At 37.5% G+C, this 22,332-nt stretch overlaps 1 protein-coding gene across 1 annotated transcript in view; it reads left to right on the plus strand.

Annotated features, from left to right (window-relative positions):
• The window catches only part of DTHD1 (death domain containing 1), a 93,634-nt gene that overhangs the window by 38,261 nt on the left and 33,041 nt on the right, over positions 1–22,332 (plus strand). Inside the window, exon 8 of the mRNA XM_052642264.1 lies at positions 4,205–4,449. Within this exon, the coding sequence (XP_052498224.1) occupies positions 4,205–4,449 (245 nt within the window). The remainder of the gene's footprint in view (positions 1–4,204; positions 4,450–22,332) is intronic.

The following is a 22,332-nucleotide window of genomic DNA, read 5'->3' on the forward strand; positions in this document are numbered from 1 at the left end:
AAAGCTGAAGATTGCATGTGGCCACCTGATGTGAAGGGCCGGCTCATTGGAAAAGGCCCTGATCCTGGGCAAGACTGAGGGCAGGAGAAGAGGGTGACAGAGGATGAAACAGTTGGATGGCATCACTGACACACTGGACTTGGGTTTGAACAAATTCTGGGAGATAGTGAAGGACAGGGAAACCTGGCATGCTGCAGTCCGTTGGGTTGCAAAGAGTTGGGCTTGATTTAGTGATTGAACAACAACAAAACCACCTAATGAATCATGAGAAATGATTAACAAAATTATAAAGACTTTATTGTAAAATATAAAATATTTAAATACAATTAAAATGTGTGTAGTTCCATGCCAATGCTGCACAGATAACTGATTTTATTTTGTGAGTTGTACCTAAGCACTTGTCTCTAGGTATTTGTTCATTGTTTTTTTTATATATTTTTTACTTGTTTATTTATTTGGCATTGTTTTAATTTTTTTATTCACTAAAACTTCATCCATCACTGCGAGAGGTATCAGTTTCCTAATACTGGGATGCATATTTGTAACTGAGCTTTGTGGTGGACTGCAAAAATCTTCTATACTGTCTGTCCTTGGCATATTGTCACATGTCCATTGATACATGTTCCAAAGTTCTATGGGAAAAGTGAAAGTGAAAGTCACTCAGTCATGTTTGACTCTTTGTGACCCCATGTATTATATAGTCCATGGAATTCTCTAGGCCAGAATACTGGAGTGGGTAGTGTTTCCCTTCTCCAGGGGATCTTCCTAACCCAGGCCTCCCACATTTCAGGCAGATTCTTTACCAGATAAGCCACAAAGAAATATGTGTTCAACTCTGGGTCTGTCAGGCCCGTGGTCTCAGCCTCTTTCTACCCCAATGTAGTGTTTCAAAGAAAAAACAACAACAATAACAATTCATGGGGTAAATCATTGTCATCTGTCATGATTTTTTGGTTGTATATGTCAAATGAACCTATTAACCAGGTATTTTATCTCTTAGAGCAAAATTGTCTTGTGGCCTGATCACTAAATCTGTGATATTACATGTGCTGTGCTGTACTTAGTCACTCAGTCATGTCTGACCCTTCATGACCCCTTGGACTGTAGCCCATGAAACCCAGGGATTGAACCCAGGTCTCCTGCATTGCAGGTGGACTCTTTACCATCTGAGCCACCAGGGAAGCCCAAGAATACTGGAGTGGGTAGCCTATCCCTTCTCGAGGGGAACTTCCTGACCCAGGAATTGAACCAGGCTCTCCTTCATTGTGTTCTTGCCTGGAGAATCCCAGGGATAGGGGAGCCTGGTGGGCTACTGTCTATGGGGTCGTACAGAGTTGGACATGACTGAAGCAACTTAGCAGCAGCAATAGCAGCAGCTCCTTCATTGCAGGTGGATACTTCACCAGCTGAGCTACCAGGGAAGCCCTATGGCCTGAGAGTTATATGGCAAAAATGTTTGTGGAAAAAGGCTCTGAGAAAGATGTCTATAGCAAATATGCTTACAGTGAAAGTACCTGTAACTAGTAGAGACGTGTTAGGACACAGAAATATCCCTAGCCAGTGGTTTTCAGTCTTCTGGTTCTCTGTGTCCCTAGCCTGTTACTTCCTCATCTTACCTTTCTAAGCAAAAGCACGTATTACTACCTTTGTACTTCCTATGCTTTCAGTGAAAAATACTCCAAAACCCACTATTGAGAAAATATATTGCTATAAGAAATATCTAGTAACTTACAAAATATAAATAAATCTTGTTCTTCTTTCTATGACAAATTTTTACTGTATAGTTACTATCCTACTATTCCTACTAGGAACTGTATACATAATATGCACAAGGAGAAAAGTTCTCAAAATGTCAACTAATGATTGCTTTTATACTTTTGTTATGTAATGAATGACTTTTGGTTTTACTTCTCTAAATATGACAGAGTGGGAGAAAAAAAATAAAATGGTGCAATTTTCTGTGCTACTCATCCTCTTTAGGTTCTGTTTTTTTTTTTTTTAAACTGTGACAAAGGGTCTGCCAAATATAGTGTAGTATATCTTAGTGACAGTGAAATTCCAACTTTAAAAAGCTACATAATGTTTTCTATATAGAACAATAAGGTAATGTTATTTATTACTAGTAAATGCTCAATAATTTTATCCTTATTTCATAAGTAAATGTGATTCTTAGAGATTTACATTTTAGATCTTTAGTTTTTTTTAATTAACTGGCAATAAAAGGTCGATAAGGTTTAGATCAAAATAGAAATGTGACTATTTCTCATCCTCAATCTTTATACAATGTATGTATGTAAATTATTCCTTATGAGTAATTGTGTACCTGGCAGGGAGCACCATTCATGAGATAGAAGGAGAAATTTCGTAAATTATATTCTACTGGGCCAAAAGTAGCAACATTTTTCTTGCTAGTACTCTAGAGGGATGGAAGTAGGAGTTTGTTAGGGGCTCCCCCAGTGATCTAGAAACTCTCATTTATTATTTTCAAGATGGTATTTCAGTTTCAGTGACTCCAAATAATTTTCCTCCCCACTACCCCCATTTTTTTTTTTTTAACCAGAGTGATTCTTTTAAGGCAAATCTGTCTAGTCATGCTTATCTTAGAATGTCTTAGGAATTTGTTTTGGTCAAGGAACCAGGTTGCCCCTAAAACACAGACTTGTGCAAAGGAACATACAGGTATACTTTCCATAACCTGGAGTTATTCTAATTCGAGATTTAACTGTGCTTTAGAAAGCCACCAAAAGGACCTCTAGCAGTCACAACAATGAGGAAAGTATTGATGTCACCTACATCTCTCAACTGTTATTTCATTGGGAAGATTGGAAGTTTCCAGTCAGAGAGACAGCGAGGAAGATAGAGATAGGTAGAGAGAGAGAGAGAGATCTCGGAGAAGTCAACTTTCAGGCCTCTCAGAGCAGCAGGAAGTTGCTGCTGATATAAAAGCTTCATACTGACATTTCTTTAAGAAATTTAAGTGGGTTGTTTTTGTCGTAAATACAAATTCAAAACAATGTAAGAATCCCGTCTGTTTCTTCTCATATGCTGTCTTGCTCTTGTTTACTGAGCTCTTATTATGTGCCACACCCTTTGCTAATCATTCGATCCACACAGTATCTCATTTCATTCCCAGAACAATCCTAGGAGGTAAGTTTTATTTCTCTTGTTTTAAAGGTAAGGAAGTGAAAGCTCTAAGACGTTCAGATGTGAAAGAGCTGGATAAATACTACCGTGTAAATAAATGCCAGAAGCTGAACTTGGATCTAGATCTTTATGTCAGAAACATACTATAGCTGTGACTTTATAGCTTCCTTTTAAATTTGTGAAGGGTGATGCACACCTGCCTTAGGGGGTGTGACAGTGTCTGTTTTACTATTGCAATGAGAAGGTGAAATAGCCTGATAGTCACAGTAAAACCCCCGTGAGTGAAATGTTATATTCACTAAAGTTCCATTATTTTCAGTGGATCTTTGAGAAGACTTTTACGTATCCTTGTATGGGGGGATTCATTAGGTTTTAATAGAAATTTCAGTAACTATTAAATCTAGAAACTATTACATTTGAAAGTTCTAGAACAGCACTGTATTTCTGCCATGATGAATATGTTTTATATATGTACTCTCCAATAAGGTAGCTACAGACAGATGTGGTTAGTGAACATTTGAAATGTGGTTATTTCGCTTAGAATGCCTAAGGAATTGAATTTTTAATCTTAGTTTCAACTTTAATTTTAAAAGCTACATGTTGCTACCATATAGGAGAATATATTTCTAGAATGTCTGTTGTAAGGTCATGATAGTGTGCAACATGATACGGATAGTTAAGTGAAAGGAAAAAATGTCATTGTTAAGAAGTGAAAACAATTTTCTAAGTAGAGAAACAGCTAAATATTTCCAATGGTTTCTTGTCGCAAAATGTAACAGAAAGTGAAAATCAGATCAACGATGATTCCCACAAATGCATAAAAAAAGAAAAGAACCAAGGATATGAGATCTAGAAGCAGCCAGAGAGAACATAGTTCAAGTATAGATGAGAATTCTTTTAGCATTTACACAATCTCAGTCTAGTGCCGCTTTGCTAGGTTCAAGAAGTATTTACACACAACAGATAAATTTAAAAAATGAATGATTATTTGAATTTTTAAAAATTAAGTTAGAAATGTGATGTGTATTAATAGTAACAAATACATTTTACTTTTATTTAGGCAATGGGAAGGATTATGGGAAAGACTACAAGCTTATTTTTCATTTACAAAGGAAACCTAGACTGGAACTCCAAATCAAAGAAGTGGATGAATTTGGAAACTATAGCTGCCCTCATTATAAGGGTGCCATTGTAGTTTATAAAGTACCTAGAGAAAAGATAGTCCACAACTTGGATGACTCTCTGATATTTACTGAAAACAATTATCAGTTGCCAATTTGCAAATTAGCATTGAGACTACCAAAGGTGAGTAATTTTACCTAATTACTATATTTTGTAAATTTCCTATAATTCTCTACAAATTCAATATTGTAGACATATGGATATTTATGGTTAAAAGGAAAGCTAGGAATAATGGTGACAGGGAAGGAGTAAGTAGCTCCAATTTAAGAATAATAGAATACATATCAGTATATAAAGTTCTTTCATATCATCATTATTCTAGGAACAGCTCAAGTTGGTTTGATCCTGACAGGATGTTGTTAATGACTACTGAAAAATGTCATTCATTTTCTCTAACTGCATCTGATTAACTAGAAAAACCAATTATAAAAACATTGAAAATATTTGGAACACAACACTTAGAAAAATCGTGTAGTGAGCAGAAAAATTGTTTTGAAATACATTCAGGATAAACAAATCCTGCACACTTAAGACTTAATTACTCTTTCATTTCTGATTTTACTTGGGTTCTTTTTTTCTTGGTTAATCTAGTTAATTTTTTTTTTCAATTTTATTTATCTTTTCAAAGAAGAAAAGATAGTTTCATTGATCTTTTATACTGTCTTTTCAGACTTTATTTCATTTATTTCCACTCTGAAAAAAGGAAAAGTATTAATCACTCAGTTGTATCCAACTCTGTGGGATCCCATAGGCTGGAGCCTGCCAGGCTCTTCTGTCCATGGAATTCTCCAGGCAAGAGTACTGGAGTGGGTAACCATTCCCTTCTCCAGGGGATTTTACCAACCCAAGAACTGAACCCGGGTCTCCTGCATTGCAGGCAGATTATTTACCATCTGAGCCACCAGGGAAGCCCCTATTTCCATTCTAATCTTTATTATTTCATCTCTTCTGTTAACTTTGGGCAGTTTTGCTCTTCTTTTTCTAGTTTTTTTTAGGTATAAAACTAGACTGTTTATTTGTAATTTTTCTTGTTTCTGAATTAAGCCTGTTTTATTATCATGACTTTCTTCTTAGAACTGCTTTAGCATAGATTTTTGTGTTTACATTTCTGTTTTCATTTGCCTATGTATTTTGTGCTTGTGTCTTTGAATTTCTAGTTGGTTATTGGTTATTCAGTAGCATATTGTTCAATCTCCACAAATTTGGTGATTTTCTGTTTTTTCTTATGGTTGATTTTTAGTTTCATGACATTGTTGTTTAGAGAAGATGCTTGACAGGATTTCAGTTTCCTTAAATTTATGGAGACTTGTTTTGTGACCTAAGTGTGTGGAAATGGCCCATGTACACTTGAGAAAAATGTGTATTCTGCTGCTTTAGATGGAATGTTTCTTTTTTTGTCTCTATATATGTATATCTAATCTATTAGGTTCATTTGGTTTAACGTGTTGTTTAAAATTGATGTTTGCTTTCTATTTTTCTATATGGATGATGTATCCATTGATGTAAGTGTAATATTCAAGCGGGACTTCTGGTAGTCCAATGGCTATGACTCCAAGCTCCCAAGTATTGCTGTCAATTTCTCCCTTTAGGTCAGCCCTAATATTTGCTTTCTTTATTCTAGTGCTCCTCTACTGGGTGCATATATATTTATAAATGTAACATCTAGAGAAAAAGTTACAATTGACACCATAAAAATAAAAAATATCATGAGAAACTACTATAAACAATTATAGACCAGCAAACTAGGCAACCTACAAGAAGTGGATAAATCCCTAGAAACAAACTATCTTCTAAGACTTAGTCATGGATAAATATACTGAATAGAAGATACTTAATCATGAAGAAAATCTGAATAGATTGATTTCTTGTAAAGATATTGAAATGGTGATTAAAAAAATCTCTCAACAAACTAAAGTCTAGGATCAGAAAGCATTAGGGGTGAATTCTCCCCCAAATTTAAAAGAATATTTAATACTATCCTTCAAACTCTTCCAAAATGTTGAAAAGGAGGGAATGCTCCTAAACTCATTTCATGAAATCAATATTACCCTGATACCAAAGCCAAATGAGGATACCACCAAAAAAGAGAAAAGTACAGGCTAGTATCCTTAATAAATGTCGATGTAAAAATCCTCATCAAAATATTAGCACACTGAATCCAACAATAGACTCATACAGCAGGATCAAGTGGGATTTATCCCAGGAATGCAAGAATAGTTCAAGGTCTGAAAATCAATCAATGTGTTATACCACGTTAACAAAATCAATGATAAGAATCCTATGATCATCTCTATAGAAGCAGAAAAAGAATTTGACAGAATTCAACATCCATTTATGAAAAAATATCAACAAAGGTACCTCAACATAATAAATGTAATACATGACAAATCTACAGCAAACACCACACTAAATGGTGAAAAACTGAAAGCGTTTACACTAAGATCAGGAACCAGACTTTTACCTAAGAAGATATGCAGATGGTTGATACGCATATGAAAAGATGTTCAAAATCACTAGTTATTAGGGAAATGAGATTCAACACTGCAAAGAGATATACCTCAAATCTCTCATCTAGAATGATTATTGTCAAAAAGACAAGAAATAACAAATGTTAAAGAGGATGTGGAAAAAAGGGAACATTTGTACACTTTGGGGTTGGTGGGAATGTAAATTGATGGAAATCTAAATTGGTCCAGCCACTGTGAAAATCATCATGAAGATACTTCAAAAATTAAGAAAAAATTACATATGATTCAACTATTCTACTTCTGGGTATTTACTCAAAGTATACAAAAATATTAATTTGAAAAGATATGTGTACCCTATCCTCATTTCAGTATTATTTACAATAGCCAAGATATGGATACAACCTAACTGCCCATCAATAGATGAATGGAAGAGGAAGATCTGGTATATATATGCAATGGAATACTACTCAGGGATTAAAAGAATGAAATATTCCATGTGTAATGACATGGCTGGACTTTATGGTACTTAGTTGTATTATTGACTAAGTAATGTAAGTTGGACAAAAGAAAGACAAATACCATATGATTTTACTCATATGTGGAGTCTAAAAAACAACAACAACAAATGATTATACAAACCAAAACAAAAATAAATTCATAGATATAGATAACAGATTGGTGATTACCAATCAGAGGGGAGGGGGTTTTGGGGAATGAGCAAATGGTTGAAGAATGTCGATTGCATGGTGATGACTGATTACTAGATTTTTGGGTTTGTGCACTTTGCAGCATCTACAAATATTAAATGGTAATACACACCTGAATCATAAATAATGTAACATAGCAATTTTACTTCAATTAAAAAAAAGAGTCAATTGCTTTTGTCTAAAATTCTTCTTTGTATTGGGAAAGTAGGGTTGAGTTGTTCCCCTCAGCTTGTGAAGCACAAAGTAAATGATGTTATTGCTATACATACTATTTCTTTAAGAGATCCAGGACTTGTACTTAACTATATTCTAATGAGAAGTGAAAAATGTTTCACTCCAGAGGAAGAACAAATTTTTTATCCTTTAAAGAAAGTTGAGTAGTTTTCTTACTTTTATGGTTTTTATATTTTTACTTGTGTTAGGAATAGCAGAAACATGTTTTCTATGGGACAAGATTTTGTATTTACTTTAAATACATTAGTAAAGTAAGTAATTAATTTGATAAATATTAATTGAAATTCTGAAATAGAAAATGTGCTAAGTTAGGCATTATGATAAATATTGAGCTATATAGGATAATACAAGCCTTAAAACTTCATTGTCCTGAATGGTAGCCACTATCCACATCTTTCCATGGAACACTTGAAATATGGCTAGTCCAAACTGAGATGTACCATAAATGTCAAATACACACTGGACTTCAAAGACCTAGTACAAAAATAGAAAATATTTCATTAATTTGTTTATAATGATTTCATTGTAAATGATAATCTTTTGGATATGGAGTTAAAAATGTATTACTAAAAGTCATCTCACCTGATTAAAAAAATTTCAAGTAGAATATTTTAAAGTATATTTCTATAGGTTATCATTGCTCTAAATTATTTACAATCTAGCAGAGTAGCAAAACATGAACAAAATTACCTTGTAAGATTGTGAATAATTAGATTAATGGTATAAACAGTGTATTAATAGTTTTTCAGAGGAGGGAAATTGTTTTCCTGAAAGTTAAACTCGAGAAAAATTTCAAGGTGGTTATGGCAATTTATCTGAGCTTTATATGTAGAAATTTGGCCAATGGAAATGAAGAAAACCTGTGTCAGGCTGAGGAAATGGAATGAATTTGACTGGGGATTGTAGACATAGTTCAGCAGGAATTCAGAATTCATATAATAAGCATTATAATAATTTATAAAGTAACAAAGATCTTTCAAGTGTTTTCCATTCATTGCATTATTAAATTCTCATAAAAATCACATGAGGCATTATCATTTTATAGGAAACTTAGGCACAGAAATTTTAGGCAAGTTGTCCATGGACCAAAAACTAATAAGTGTCAGAAGTGGGCTTCTGACCCAGAAAATCTGCTTCACACATGGGCAACCACAGAGCACTATTGCCTCTTGAGCAGGTAACACAAGGATTTTTATTCAAGGATGCAAGATGGATTTTAGGACACTCAGGTTCTCCCTGGAAGTTGTAAAACAATTTGATGTATAACATGCTTTAGTGTAGAGGTGACAGGACATAGATTCTGGTCATTGGCACTGAAAATAGCCATTTGCAGGGGCCCAGAGACATTAACTCTACTTGCTGGTTTCAGAGAGACATCCTGAGGTTCTTAAGAGGCATGAGTAAGGTAGCTGACTGTAGCAAACCAATGATACTGAAAATGACATTTTAAGAAAGGTATAGCATCTTTCCTGGTGGCTCAGAGGTTAAAGCATCTGCCTCCAATGCAGGAGACCTGGGTTCGATCCCTGGGTTGGAGAGATCTCCTGGAGAAGGAAATGGTAACCCACTCCAGTATTCTTGCCTGAAGAATCCCATGGATGGAGAAGCCCGGTAGGCTACAGTCCACGGGGTTGCAAAGAGTTGGACATGACTGAGCAACTTCACTTCCTTCCTTACTTACTTACTTATAGCTAGAGAGGTGTATATTCACTATCGGTTGTGCGTTTTCATTTCCATTTAGGGTCCTTGCCCTTGCTTCTCCGTGTTTGGGGGTCTCTTCCCTCTGATAGTCACGTCAGTTCAGTTCAGTTCAGTTCAGTCACTTAGTTGTGTCTGACTCTTGGAGAACCCGTGGACTGCAGCACATCAGCCTTCCTTGTCTATCACCAACTCCCGGAGCTTACTCAAACTCATGTCCATCAAGTCAGTGATGCCATCCAACTGTCTCATCCTCTGTCGTCCCATTCTTCTTCCACCTTCAATCTTTCCTAGCATCAGGATATTTTCCAGTGAGTCAGTTCTTTGCATCAGGTGGCCAAATTATTGGAAGTTCAGCTTCAGCATCAGTCCTTCCAATGAATATTCAGGACTGATTTCCTTTAGGATGGACTGGTTGGATCTCCTTGCAGTCCAGGGAACTCAAGAGTCTTCTCCAACACCACAGTTCAGAAGAATCAGTTCTTCAGCCCTCAGCTTTCTTTATAGTCTAACTCTCACACCCAAACATGACTACTGGAAAAAACATAGCCTTGATGAGATGGACATCGGTTGGCAAAGTAGTGTCTCTGCTTTCTGATATGCTGTTGAGGCTGGTCATAGCTTTTCTTCCAAGGAGGCAAGTGTCTTTTAATTTCATGGCTGTACTCACCTTCTGCAGTGATTTTGGAGCCCCCCAAAATAATGTTTCTCACCATTTCCATCATTTCCCCATCTATTTGCCATGAAGTAATGAGACCAGATGCCATGATCTTAGTTTTCTGAAAGTTGAGTTTTAAGCCAGCTTTTCACTCTCCTCTTTCACTTTCATCAAGAGGCTGTTTAGTTCTTCTTCGCTTTCTACCATAAGAGTGTTGTCATCTGCATATCTGAGGTTACTGATATTTCTCCTGGCAAACTTGATTCCAGTTTGTGCTTCACCCAGCCTGGCATTTCTCATGATGTACTCGGCATATAAGTTAAATAAGCAGGGTGACAATATACAGCGTTTATGTACTCCTTTCTTGATTTGGAGCCAGTCTGTTGTTTCATCTAAGGCTTTAACTGTTCTTCTTGACCTGCATACAGATTGCTCAGGAGGCAGGTAAGGTACTCTGGTATAGCTGATTCTTCTTGTTTAGGTCTTAGCTCAGATATCACCTCCTTATCTATATTCTTCCATCTCCTTATCTCAAGGTGCTCTTTAATTACTGAACCTTTTAAAACTTACTTCATAACACTTATCATTAATCGAAATCATTAGATTTATTTATTTATTTCTACTTGCAATTGCTTCTTGAGAGAGCAAGGTCCATGTTCTGGCTCTACTTTTAGTGATTAGAAAAATACCTGTCACACTGTTCAGTTCAGTTCAGTTCAGTCGCTCAGTCGTGTCTGACTCTTTGCGACCCCATGAATCACAGCATGCCAGGCCTCCCTGTCCATCACCAACTCCCGGAGTTCACTCATACTCACATCCATCGAATCAGTGATGCTGTCCAGCCATCTCATCCTCTGTCGTCCCTTTATCCTTTTGCCCCCAATCCCTCCCAGCATCAGAGTCTTTTCCAATGAGTCAACTCTTCACATGAGGTGTCCAAAGTACTGGAGCTTCAGCTTTAGCATCATTCCCTCCAAAGAAATCCCAGAGCTGATCTCCTTCAGAATGGACTGGTTGGATCTCCTTGCAGTCCAAGGGACTCTCAAGAGTCTTCTCCAACACCACACTTTAAAAGCATCAATTCTTCGGTACTCAGCTTTCTTCACAGTCCAACTCTCGCATCCATACATGACCACAGGAAAAACAATAGCCTTTACTAGACGGACCTTTGTTGGCAAAGCAATGTCTCTGCTTTTCAATATGCTATCTAGGTTGGTCATAACTTTTCTTCCAAGGAGTAAGGGTCTTTTAATTTCATGGCTGCAGTCACCATCTGCAGTGATTTTGGAGCCCCCAAAATAAAGTCTGACACTGTTTCCACTGTTTCCCCATCTATTTCCCATGAAGTGATGGGACCAGATGCCATGATCTTCATTTTCTGAATGTTGAGCTTTAAGCCAACTTTTTCACTCTCCTCTTTTACTTTCATCAAGAGGCTTTTTAATTCCTCTTCACTTTCTGCCCTAAGGGTGGTGTCATCTACATATCTGAGGTTATTGATATTTCTCCCGGCAGTCTTGATTCCAGCTTGTGATTCTTCCAGTCCAGCATTTCTCATGATGTACTCTGCATAGAAGTTAAATAAGCAGGGTGACTATATACAGCCTTGACGTACTCCTTTTCCTATTTGGAACCAGTCTGTTGTTCCATGTCCAGTTCTAACTGTTGCTTCCTGACCTGCATACAGATTTCTCAAGAGGCAGGTCAGGTGGTCTGGTATTCCCATCTCTCTCAGAATTTTCCATAGTTTATTGTGATCCACACAGTCAAAGGCTTTGGCATAGTCAATAAAGCAGAAGTAGATGTTTTTCTGGAACTCTCTTGCTTTTTCCATGATCCAGCGGATGTTGGCATTTTGATCTCTGATTCCTCTGCCTTTTCTAAAACCAGCTTGAACATCAGGAAGTTCGCGGTTCACATGTTGCTGAAGCCTGGCTTGGAGAATTTTGAGCATTACTTTACTAGCGTGTGAGATGAGTGCAATTGTGCGGTAGTTTGAACATTCTTTGGCATTGCCTTTCTTTAGGATTGGAGTGAAAACTGACCTTTTCCAGTCCTGTAGCCACTGCTGAGCTTTCCAAATTTTCCAAATTTGTCACACTGTAGGCACTCTAAATATTTGTGACTGGTTGAATGAGGGGAAGTCTACAGAGTCCCTTAGCTTCTACTAAAGTTTAGGAATTACTGACTTAATGGAATACTTGAGTACTCCCATATCAGTGATTTATAGGCTGTGTTCAAACACTTGGCAGGTAGGCCAAGGGGTTAATTTGGATCAATATTGAGGATTTGAGAGCAGAGAAAGGATTCATCAGACACTTTGATTTAGCACTTTACTTCCTATGATCATTATGTTTTTCTAATGCTATTGGGTAACAAAGAGGGAGACAAGTAACGGAGGCTGTTGGAATTCTCTGACAGGATTTGGCCAGAGTTTCACTGCGATGATGACAGAAAATGGAAAGAAAGGCTCTTATGTGAGAGAGGACAACTTGAGGGACAAAATGTGACCCAAATTCAGCTTTCAGTTTGCAGTGATTTCTCTGTGGCCAACTTCATGAATTACTTAGTCAAATTAGCCAAGCTAGAAAATTAAGAGGTTCATATAGGATTTTTCTCAATGAAAGTCTGTTTAGAGATTGTCCAGATCTTTTGCATGAGCTCTTCCTTTGCTTTGATTCTAGAACAACTTCTTCACCTGTTTGCCTGAGCAATTCCTACTGGCCATCCCTTATAGCTCTGCTGAAGTGTGACTTCTCTCTGGAAGCCTTCCCTTACCTCCTTCTCTACCAAGTTAGCTGCTCCTGGCATGTGTTTCCACAACATTCTATGCTTTCCCTATCACTGGAGTTACTATATTTTATTATAATTACTTGCTTTCCAATAGACAAGTGTTTCTCCATCTCTTTTCTCTTCCTAAGGGATCTTCAGACTGTATAATTGTTTATGTATTGTATGTGTGTGTGTGTGTGTGTATATATATTATACATTAAAAGTTTAAGGTTTTTTGTCTTACCTAACAACAAATTTTCTGTCCTTAAGAGTAATGGTACCTTGGTTGGGAATGAGTATAATCAACCATGCAGATGTGTCTACTACCCTGCTCAACTTTGGCTTGTCAGTGCCATGTTTATAGTACACATTTGATAATTATTTACCTGGAGAAGGAAATGGCAACCCACTTCAGTATTCTTGCCTGGGAAATCCCATGGACAGAAGAGATTGGCAGGCTACAGCTCATGGGGTCGTGAAAGGGTCAGACACAACTTAGTAACTAAATAATTAGATAAATGAGATAATTTTTCAAATCCTAAAATTGTCTAACCTTGAATTTAATCATCTTGAGACTATATTGTCATGTTAAAAAATACATTTTAAAGGTCCGCTGCCTTTCTTACATAAACGTATAGCAAGTATGCCATCTGTCTTTTTTTTCCCTCCGAGATGGATCTGTATAGGGATTTCCAGACTCACTCTTTTGACCTTTTCTCACAGTATAGCCTGGCAGGCTACAGACCATAGGATTGCAAACAGACGCAACTGAGCATCCACGCAAACTACCTCTTTACAAGTAAGTTTCTTGGCATTGAGAAAGAATCTGTGGCTGGAAAATTATTTCCCTCATTTAAAACTAACATATCTAAATGGGAATTGAAACTGTGACCTCTGTTTCTGTGAGAACAGACTTCTTCCATAAAGTTCAGAATTAAAAAAAATTCCATCTCAGCTAGACAGTACTAGGATGTGCTATTTTTCAGGAAATGGAAGTAGCCGCATTATATAGAGCTTGGCATTAATGCATACTGCAATACACATACATTTATAGATGTGGCATAAATTAGGTAAAAACATCTGTCAAAATTCAAAGTGTTTTCCACAGAGAAGGTAAGTGGTAAATATTCATATCTATGTATATAGATATAAACACAGACACATTGGCATACAAATAATTATAAGGTATGACCTTAATGTTCTACCTCTGTTTTCCAACAATGTGAATATATCACCCATTACTTCATGCTTTTAAGTATCTCTGTTTATCTTATTCTTCAGCCTCCATATTCCATTCATTCATATTTTAATTCATCTAACACACATCTTTTGTCCCCGAGGGCCATGCATACTGTGGTGTTCCAATATATATGGTCTCATTCTTCCCTTGTATCTCTACAGACTACTCTCAAATCAGAGTGTAGAGTAGCCTTTAAACCATCAGTCAGATCACCTCCTGCCTCTGCTCCAAACACTACAGTGACTTTCGGTTTCACTCAGAGTAAAAGATTCTATATGAACTTGCCCCCTTGACAGAAAGACTTTTGCTTCCTCTTTACTTACTTAATTATTGTCACAATGGCTCTCTGACTATTTTTGGAACTTGCTGATAATGCATAGGCTTTAGGTCTTTGTATTAGTGGTTCCCCCTGCCTGGAATACTCTTCCAACCATTAGATACCTACACGGCTAACACCTTTGTCTCCTCCTTCAGTTTGATCAAATTTCAGCTTCTCTGAGGCCCACCTTGATTATATTTCTTATTGCAGTCAGTTCCTACCCATACAACCTGACACTCCTGATCCTTCTGAAATTGCCCTGATATTTTTCTTTCCTCTAAAGCACTGCTACCTTTAAACATCTATTTCCTCATGTATTATGTTTATCGTAGGAGCACCTCCACTCCACAGCCAGGACATAAGGTCCTTGAGGGCAGATGTCTTTATCTGTTTTGTTCACTGATGAATCACAAGGAACTATTATAGGATAGTATCTGGCATATGTTAAGTCCTCAAGAAATGTTTGTTGCATGGGTGAATTCATAAATAGAGCTTGCATTTAAAATACCAGAAGTGTAAAGACGAAAGTAAGAAGCAACAAGAAGAAAACCAAATTAGCATCAGAGGGTTGACAGAATTGGCAGTGGCTGCTTATGGATGAGATGGCCAGTAAGGGCTTCACTGTGGAGGTGTCTTTTGGGCTGAAGAGTCACAGTGACAAGAAGTCTGTGTGCTGTGTGATCAGGAGTGCACCTAGAGTGACAAACAGCAGGTAACAAAACGGCAGTGGGCACGAGCTTCTCACCAAGGACTGGAAGGAAGAATACTACAGTGAATGCACACGTGAGGGACAGAGAAAGAGCCTGAGGTTTGGAAGTTAAAGAGGGTCCTAATGATAGTTGGCATTTCAATATGGTCTTCTGAAAATGGTTACATAATCAATATATATGTGAAAATGTATGGCTGAAAAAGGTGATTTATTTCCAAGTTTTTCTTAAGATGTGCTTCAAACTTCCTCCTTTTACAAAATACTCAAGCCAATTCAGTTCACATGATGTCTATTTGTGCTTTGGTGGAAACCAGGCAAGTTTCAAAGAAGTGTCAAAGGCTTTTAGGTGGCAGGAAGTAGCGTGTATATGTGCTTCTGAAATCACGTCACATAGGTGGCTGTCTGTGCAGTTCCGTTATTTGCACCAGCTTGAGTTGTGGGTGCCTTTGAGTGGTGACTCTTCCTTTCTGCTCAGAGGCTTTGCTTTGAAGGAGAGAAAGGCTCCAGGTGGCTGCTTCTGCAGGACTGTATTCAAGGGTGCAGTCATACCTAACCTTCATATTTACGTAAGCCAGCCGTTGACCCAAGTTTTGCTTAGCCTGAACTTCCTCTTTTTTAAATTTTTTTAAAATGAACTCCTGACATGTGATTTCTAGTAAATAATGGTATTGCATCAACCCTTACTTTCTCACCACATAAAATAACTTGCTGTGTCAAAGGGAGGAAGCATGAAGAGGCTGGTGCAACATTCAGTTCTTCAGAATCACCACTTTCTTACCATTTAGGACTTTCATTAGCATCTCCCTGCCCTGCAAGGGCTGACTTTCTTTTTTTTTTTTAATTTTTATTTTTACCTTATTTTGCTTTACAATACTGTATTGGTTTTGCCATACTTTGAAATGAATCAGCCACGGGTGTACATGAGTTCCCAATCTTGACCTCCCTCCTACCTCCCACCCCATATCATCTCTGTGGATCATCCCCGTGCACCAGCCCCAAGCATCCTGTATCCTGTATCAAACATAGACTGGTGATTCGCTTCTTACATGATAGTATACATGTTTCAATGCCATTCTCCCAGATCATCCCACCCTCTCCCTCTCCCACAGAGTCCAAAAGTCCGTTCTATACATCTGTGTCTCTTTTGCTGTCTCACATACAGTGTTATCATTACCATCTTTCTAAATTCCATATATATGTGTTAGTATACTGTATTGGTGTTTTTCTTTCTGTCTTACTTCACTCTGTATAATAGACTCCAGTTTCATCCACCTCATTAGAACTGATTCAAATGTATTCTTTTTAATGGCTGAGTAATACTCCATTGTGTATATGTACCACAGCTTTCTTATCCATTCATCTGCTGATGGATATCTAGGTTGTTTTCATGTCCTGGCTATTATAAACAGTGCTGCGATGAACACTAGGGTACACGTGTCTCTTTCAATTCTGGTTTCCTCAGTGTGTATGCCCAGCAGTGGGATTGCTGGGTCATAACTTTCTTTGCTGTGTGATTTTTTTTTCCCCCAACAATATGACTGCTAAAAAATGACCCTGATTAAATAAATGAGATGTTTCCACTATTTAAAATGTTTATATTCACAGGTACTACAGTTCTATCCAGGCTTTTTAGTTGTAACAATTTATAAAATTATATTACGTTTCAACAATGAAATGGAACTTTTAATGCTATTGGTAAGAAAGCAGGTTAGAAAAAAGAATTAAAAAAAATAACCTGTGAAAGAAATCAGAGTTGTGTGTGTTGGGGGGAATGGTAAATTTAAAATAGTAATTTTAATATTTTTTGATAACTTAGTCTCATGTTTTCCATACTAATTACAATACTGTATTGCTTCATATTCCACCCCTACCAATTATAGAAAAAAGGCACTAGAATCTTGGTAAGTAGACACATCATGTCAATGTCTTTATCCTCTGAAAGTTTTAAAAGCCTTCTCACTCTTCCCAGTGTTTCAGTGCTGGCATCCTAGGTGCTGCCTAAACATGCCTTTCGAGCCTGTAGCCTAACCTTCCTCTAAGCCATCAGAATGACCTTCAAAGACAATTTTGCCCAGTGTAAAATGGACTTTATATCATACATGACACACCAAAGGGAGAGAATGAGCAAAACTGGTTTAGTCAGCAACAGGATCCTATATGTTTTGGAACGTGCTTTGCCCACCAGTTTAATCAGAAGAGAATAACTGCCTTCTCTTTTCCTTCTCCTTCCACTTGTCTTCCCCTCCCTTTCCTTGTCCCTCTCCTCTCTTCGCCTCATCTCTCCAATCTCTTCCCCTTGCTCTTCCCCTTTATCTGTCTCCCCTCCTCCTTCCTCCTTAACCCTCTGTCCTTAAAAGGCAAGGTTTTCTCTGCTCAGTGGGCAGTACAACTAAACCAAGTATTGCACAGTGTTTGGCCATATAGTTTTTAATGATTCTTTCATAAAGGAAGCACATACATTCCTGCCTGTCTGGAAAAATGTAATAAAAATAGGTTTATCACCAAATTTCAATTTATTCTGTTAAGATTATAACATTTAATAAGTAAAAAATGATGTTCATTAATTCAAACAATTTACTAGGTCCTGAACTCTTTACTGTGGCTCAGCAGTAAAGATTCCATCTGAAATGCAGGAGTCACAGGAGGTATGGGTTCAATCCATAGTTCAGGAAGATCCTCTGGAGGAGGACATGGCAACCCACTCCGGTATTCTTGCCTGGAGAATCCCATTCACAGAAGAGCCTGGCGGGCTACAGTCCATAGAGTGGCAAAGAGTCAGACATGACTGAAGCGACTTAGCGTGCGCACACACACATACACATATAAAATAAAGGGCTTAAAAAATGAATACAGGTCAGTCCTAACTTTCAAGGAAATTATGGTCCAGTGAAGGAAATAAAGCATAAACACTTTAAAAGTTCTAAAACAATGCAAAATATAAATAATAATTGAATACAATAATACAGTAATATCTTAAGACAGGAAGTGATGATAAGTTGCAAATAAGTGACTGAGATGCTAAGTGCTAGGACATTTCAGAGAATTTCCAGTAGACTGAGGTGACTTGGGGACATTTCACAGAGCAAGACAGATGTAGAGAATGTTTAGGTTCTGGAGAGGAAGAGAGAAAGAGGCAGTGTGTTCCACATGAGAGGGATGACATGGGCTGAAACTTACAAGTATCAAAGCACAATGTGTGTTTCAAGAAAAGACAATGAACAGAACAGCATGGCTTGAGTGAAAGATTTGGAAAAATCATATTGGAAATAAGCTGGGGAAAGATCATAGAGGGATCTGAATGCCTTATTTAGTTCATCCAAATGTCTCTGTGAAATTGTTATGGGGGAACCTTTCTGTCAAAATTTGTCAAAAGAATGTGACTGATTTTATCATAGAGAAATCATGTAGAAGGGAGAAATTCAAACCATACATCCTTAGGATATGAGTAAACAGCAAAATCTCTTAGCCACTGGATTCTTGGAATGAGTCTGGCCATACTGAGGATAGGGAAGTAGGTATCTAACTAGTCATCATTGAGCTTATCTTTTGTCCTATAAGTAGTGGCTAGTGATTGGAAAATTTTAACCAGGAGGGTGATGTGATCAAATTTTGTTAGCTTATTACTGTGACAGCCTATAGGTATATATTAGAAAGAGATGAGTTTCAGCTACAGTGAAATAGAAATATAATGAGGCGGTCTTTGGACTAGATGGTGGTAGCCTGATGTTCAGACCATGGCAGCGAGGATGGCGAGTGGAGAGCAGGGTTGGAGCAACTGGACGTGGTGATGGAGTGAATACGTGTGGGGATGGGAGGCAGGTGACACTGGGAGATGGACAAGGTTGTGGAGTGGGCTCTTCTAGGTGGCTCTCAGGATGCTGGATTGAGCGGCTGTCCTTTGACACAACCTCGTGTTTCATTGATTTTAGTTTGGGGGTGTGTTCAAACTTCCATTTCATCTCCATTCTCTCCAATGTCTCATCCAGTAGATCACTGCAACTTTCTCCTTGAAGCCCTATCACTAGTCCCTTTTTCTATCAATACTTCTAGGCTACATGAGTGATAGGTAGTTTTTCTCAAAAATAAATATGATTTTATCTTTTCTCTTAAAACATCTCAATTGGTACTTTATATCTATTGATCAAAGTCCAAGCCACTTACCCATATATAAGACCCTTCTCAAACACCCACAACTTACCCTTGCAACCCTTCATATTACATTTACCCAAAAAACATCTTTGCTCCACTTCCACTGAAGCTCTCACTTTTTCACACATCATTGTCTTAATTGCCTCATGGCTCTTCCCAAAGTTGTCCGTGTGAGCACTGACTCCACACTTAGCTCTATTATCATCTCTTTAGAAGAAGCTCTTAAATTTCCCAGGCAGAATAAGGTACTACACAGTAGCTAGAACCAAAGAACTTTGAATATGTACTAACTTGTGGTTTGTTATTAATTTATATAATAATAAAAGTAATGATAATATAGCTAATATTTGTTATTCTTGGGTAGCAACTTGGTAAAGCACTTACACATTATTAAACCATTTACTGAAACAGTCAGTGGTTGAAGAACGTGAGATATAGAGAGTTTTGAGAACCCAAATTTGTCTGATTCCAATGATGGCATTCACAACCCCTCTACCCAGGGACTCCTTTTGTGTTAGAGCTCCTCAGAGTTGGGTGAATAGCTCATTCAATTCTTTAATCCCATCTCTAATACACATTCAATAATGTTTTGTTGCACTATCAAAGGATAAATGAATGCATGCTGGGGAAATTGATAAAACAATTAAAGGTGGAGTCTTAATAGCTGACCAAAGCTTTACGTGCTTCCTTTCCCAGCTAACAGTTACATTTAGCAGAAGCCTTTCGTGCCTACAAAGGAATGACTAATGTGGGGATTTCACACACTGGCCACAGATGGGAGGAAGATGTTTGTAGCTATCCAGGCCTTTCCCAGCACATTCATATCATCACCCTTTCTGTTAGAAAGGTTATTCCTATCTAGAAGCAGGAAAAAAACAAGCCAGGAAATTAAAAAAAAAATCTGTTAGAATATTCCAGAGAATCTTGTTCAGAGTTGAACAGGAACTATGACAGATATTTGTGCCTGACAAAAACTTGGGATTATAATTTAAAAGTGAAACAATGAAGAGACAAGGTGAAAGCTTATACAAGTTCTAATAGTGCTGTGTATCTTTGATTTGTTGAGTTGCTTTTTAAAATCAATATGGTCTCCCACATAACTGCATCTATGCATCAAAAGCATCTGCTTTGGCCAGAACTGCTTGGAATAGTGAGCAAGGTTTAAGCATATTCACAATAGTTAACACTGATACAGTACTTGGTAAATTCCAGCTATATTTGAAGTGTTCTATGTGCATTAAGTCTAATCTTCACCGCAACCCCACATGTTACGTCTACTGCCTCACCCTTCGGTAGATAAAAATATGAATCTGGAGATACTAATTTATATATTAGGTTTATCTATTCCAGACTGCTCTTGATGACTTTCCTTTACTGATTCCATGTGTCCTCCATTTTATTGTTCAGTTGCTAAGTTGTGTCCGATACTTTGCGACCCCATGGACTGCAGCATTCCAGGCTCCTCTGTCCTCCACGCCCTTCTGAAGTTTGTTCAAATTCATGTCCATTGAGTGCATGGTGCTATCTATATTTCCTGAGTTATCCAGGACCTTACTTTACTTTATGCCTGCAGTCATCCCTAAGACTCCTTCCTTCTCCCTGTTGCCAGCTCTTTTGATCATTTAGGGTTTTTTGGATTGGTCTATCTGGTTTCCTGGGTCCTCAGGTTGTCTTCTTTTGTGATGGACTCCTTCAAAGGTTGAGAGATAATCAATTCCTTCCTCTTGAGAAAGTCATAATCAAATTGAAGCCTTAAATAGAGTCATTTTCTAAGAAGTAATTTTAAAAAAATAATGAAGAAACAAAAGTTTGGCTGCAGTAAAAAGTGTACAGTTTTAAAACTAAGAGAGATCTGAGCAAAACAAAATGGACATTTCTAGGATTGGTAACAGCCTGATTTCATTTCCTAAGATCTTAATTTCTAGATTATCTCCAAGTGAGACCACTCTGGGTCAGTTCTTTTAGCTCTAAACTCAGTTTTAACTTTTTTTCCACAGTAATCTTACTTCTCTGTGGGCTTATTAGGATCTTTAGATCTTTCTATGTAGAAGCCCTTCCTTTCATTGTGTGGACCAAGCCTTGAGGAAGTTCTACACTGTGCAGTAGAAATAATAACTGTGATGAAAACAATAACAGGATATTTATTGACTGATGCTTGTGTCTTTTAATCTGTATGTATATATATATATGTATATATTTAAAGGTGTGAGTGTGTGGAAATTTTCAGAAACACACAAAAATAGAGGAACTACAATGAAACTACATGGACTCATTACTTTTTTTTGCCCTTCTTGTTTCATCTAATAGCGAATTTTTATTTGTTTATTTGAGTATTGTAAAGCAAGTCACAGTTATTCCATCACTTTACTTGTAAATAATTCTGTATGTTTCTCTAAGGGTAAGGATTTTTTAACAAACAATGGCAAAACCCAATAGAATTAGTAGTTATTTACTAATAGTATCTACTACCCAAGCCATGTTCTATATTTACCTACTGACTCACGTTCCTCCTTTTACTATGAATTTGTTCAAAAAACGAGTTCTGAAAAGTATCGGTACGTTGCACTTGGCTTGTGAGTCTCCTCCTCCATTTGTTGAATTCTCAGTATAGGTGACATCCTTTATAGACATCACCTTAATCTAGCCTCAGAGCATACTTCAGAGGTAGAAGCCATCATCTCTGTTTCACCAATTTGAGATTTTAGCAAGAGTTTAAGATGACTTGGCTCGACTCACATGATCTCCCAGGGCAGAGGCTGTGAGAAGACCCGGTGCTCCCATGCTGTCCCATGCTCTTCCGCTTCCCCCATTCCTTACACAAGCTGGGTCGTCTGTTTCCTTTCGTCGGCCCCTTTTGTCACTACATCGTATTTCCTCTCATATCTTTTGCCCCTTTCAATACATTTGGCAACTCTAGATCTTTCAGGAAGCCAGGGTGCTTGAATCTTTTGCTGAAACTAGTAGAGCAACCTTAGTCTCATAAGGTGGTTTCCTTTGTTATCTGGAATTTTAAGCTCCTGAGGCAGAAGCGGATTTCTCTATCATCTTGGTT

The sequence above is a fragment of the Budorcas taxicolor genome, chromosome 6 (genome assembly GCF_023091745.1).
Source record: "Budorcas taxicolor isolate Tak-1 chromosome 6, Takin1.1, whole genome shotgun sequence".
Classification (NCBI taxonomy): Eukaryota; Metazoa; Chordata; class Mammalia; order Artiodactyla; family Bovidae; genus Budorcas; species Budorcas taxicolor.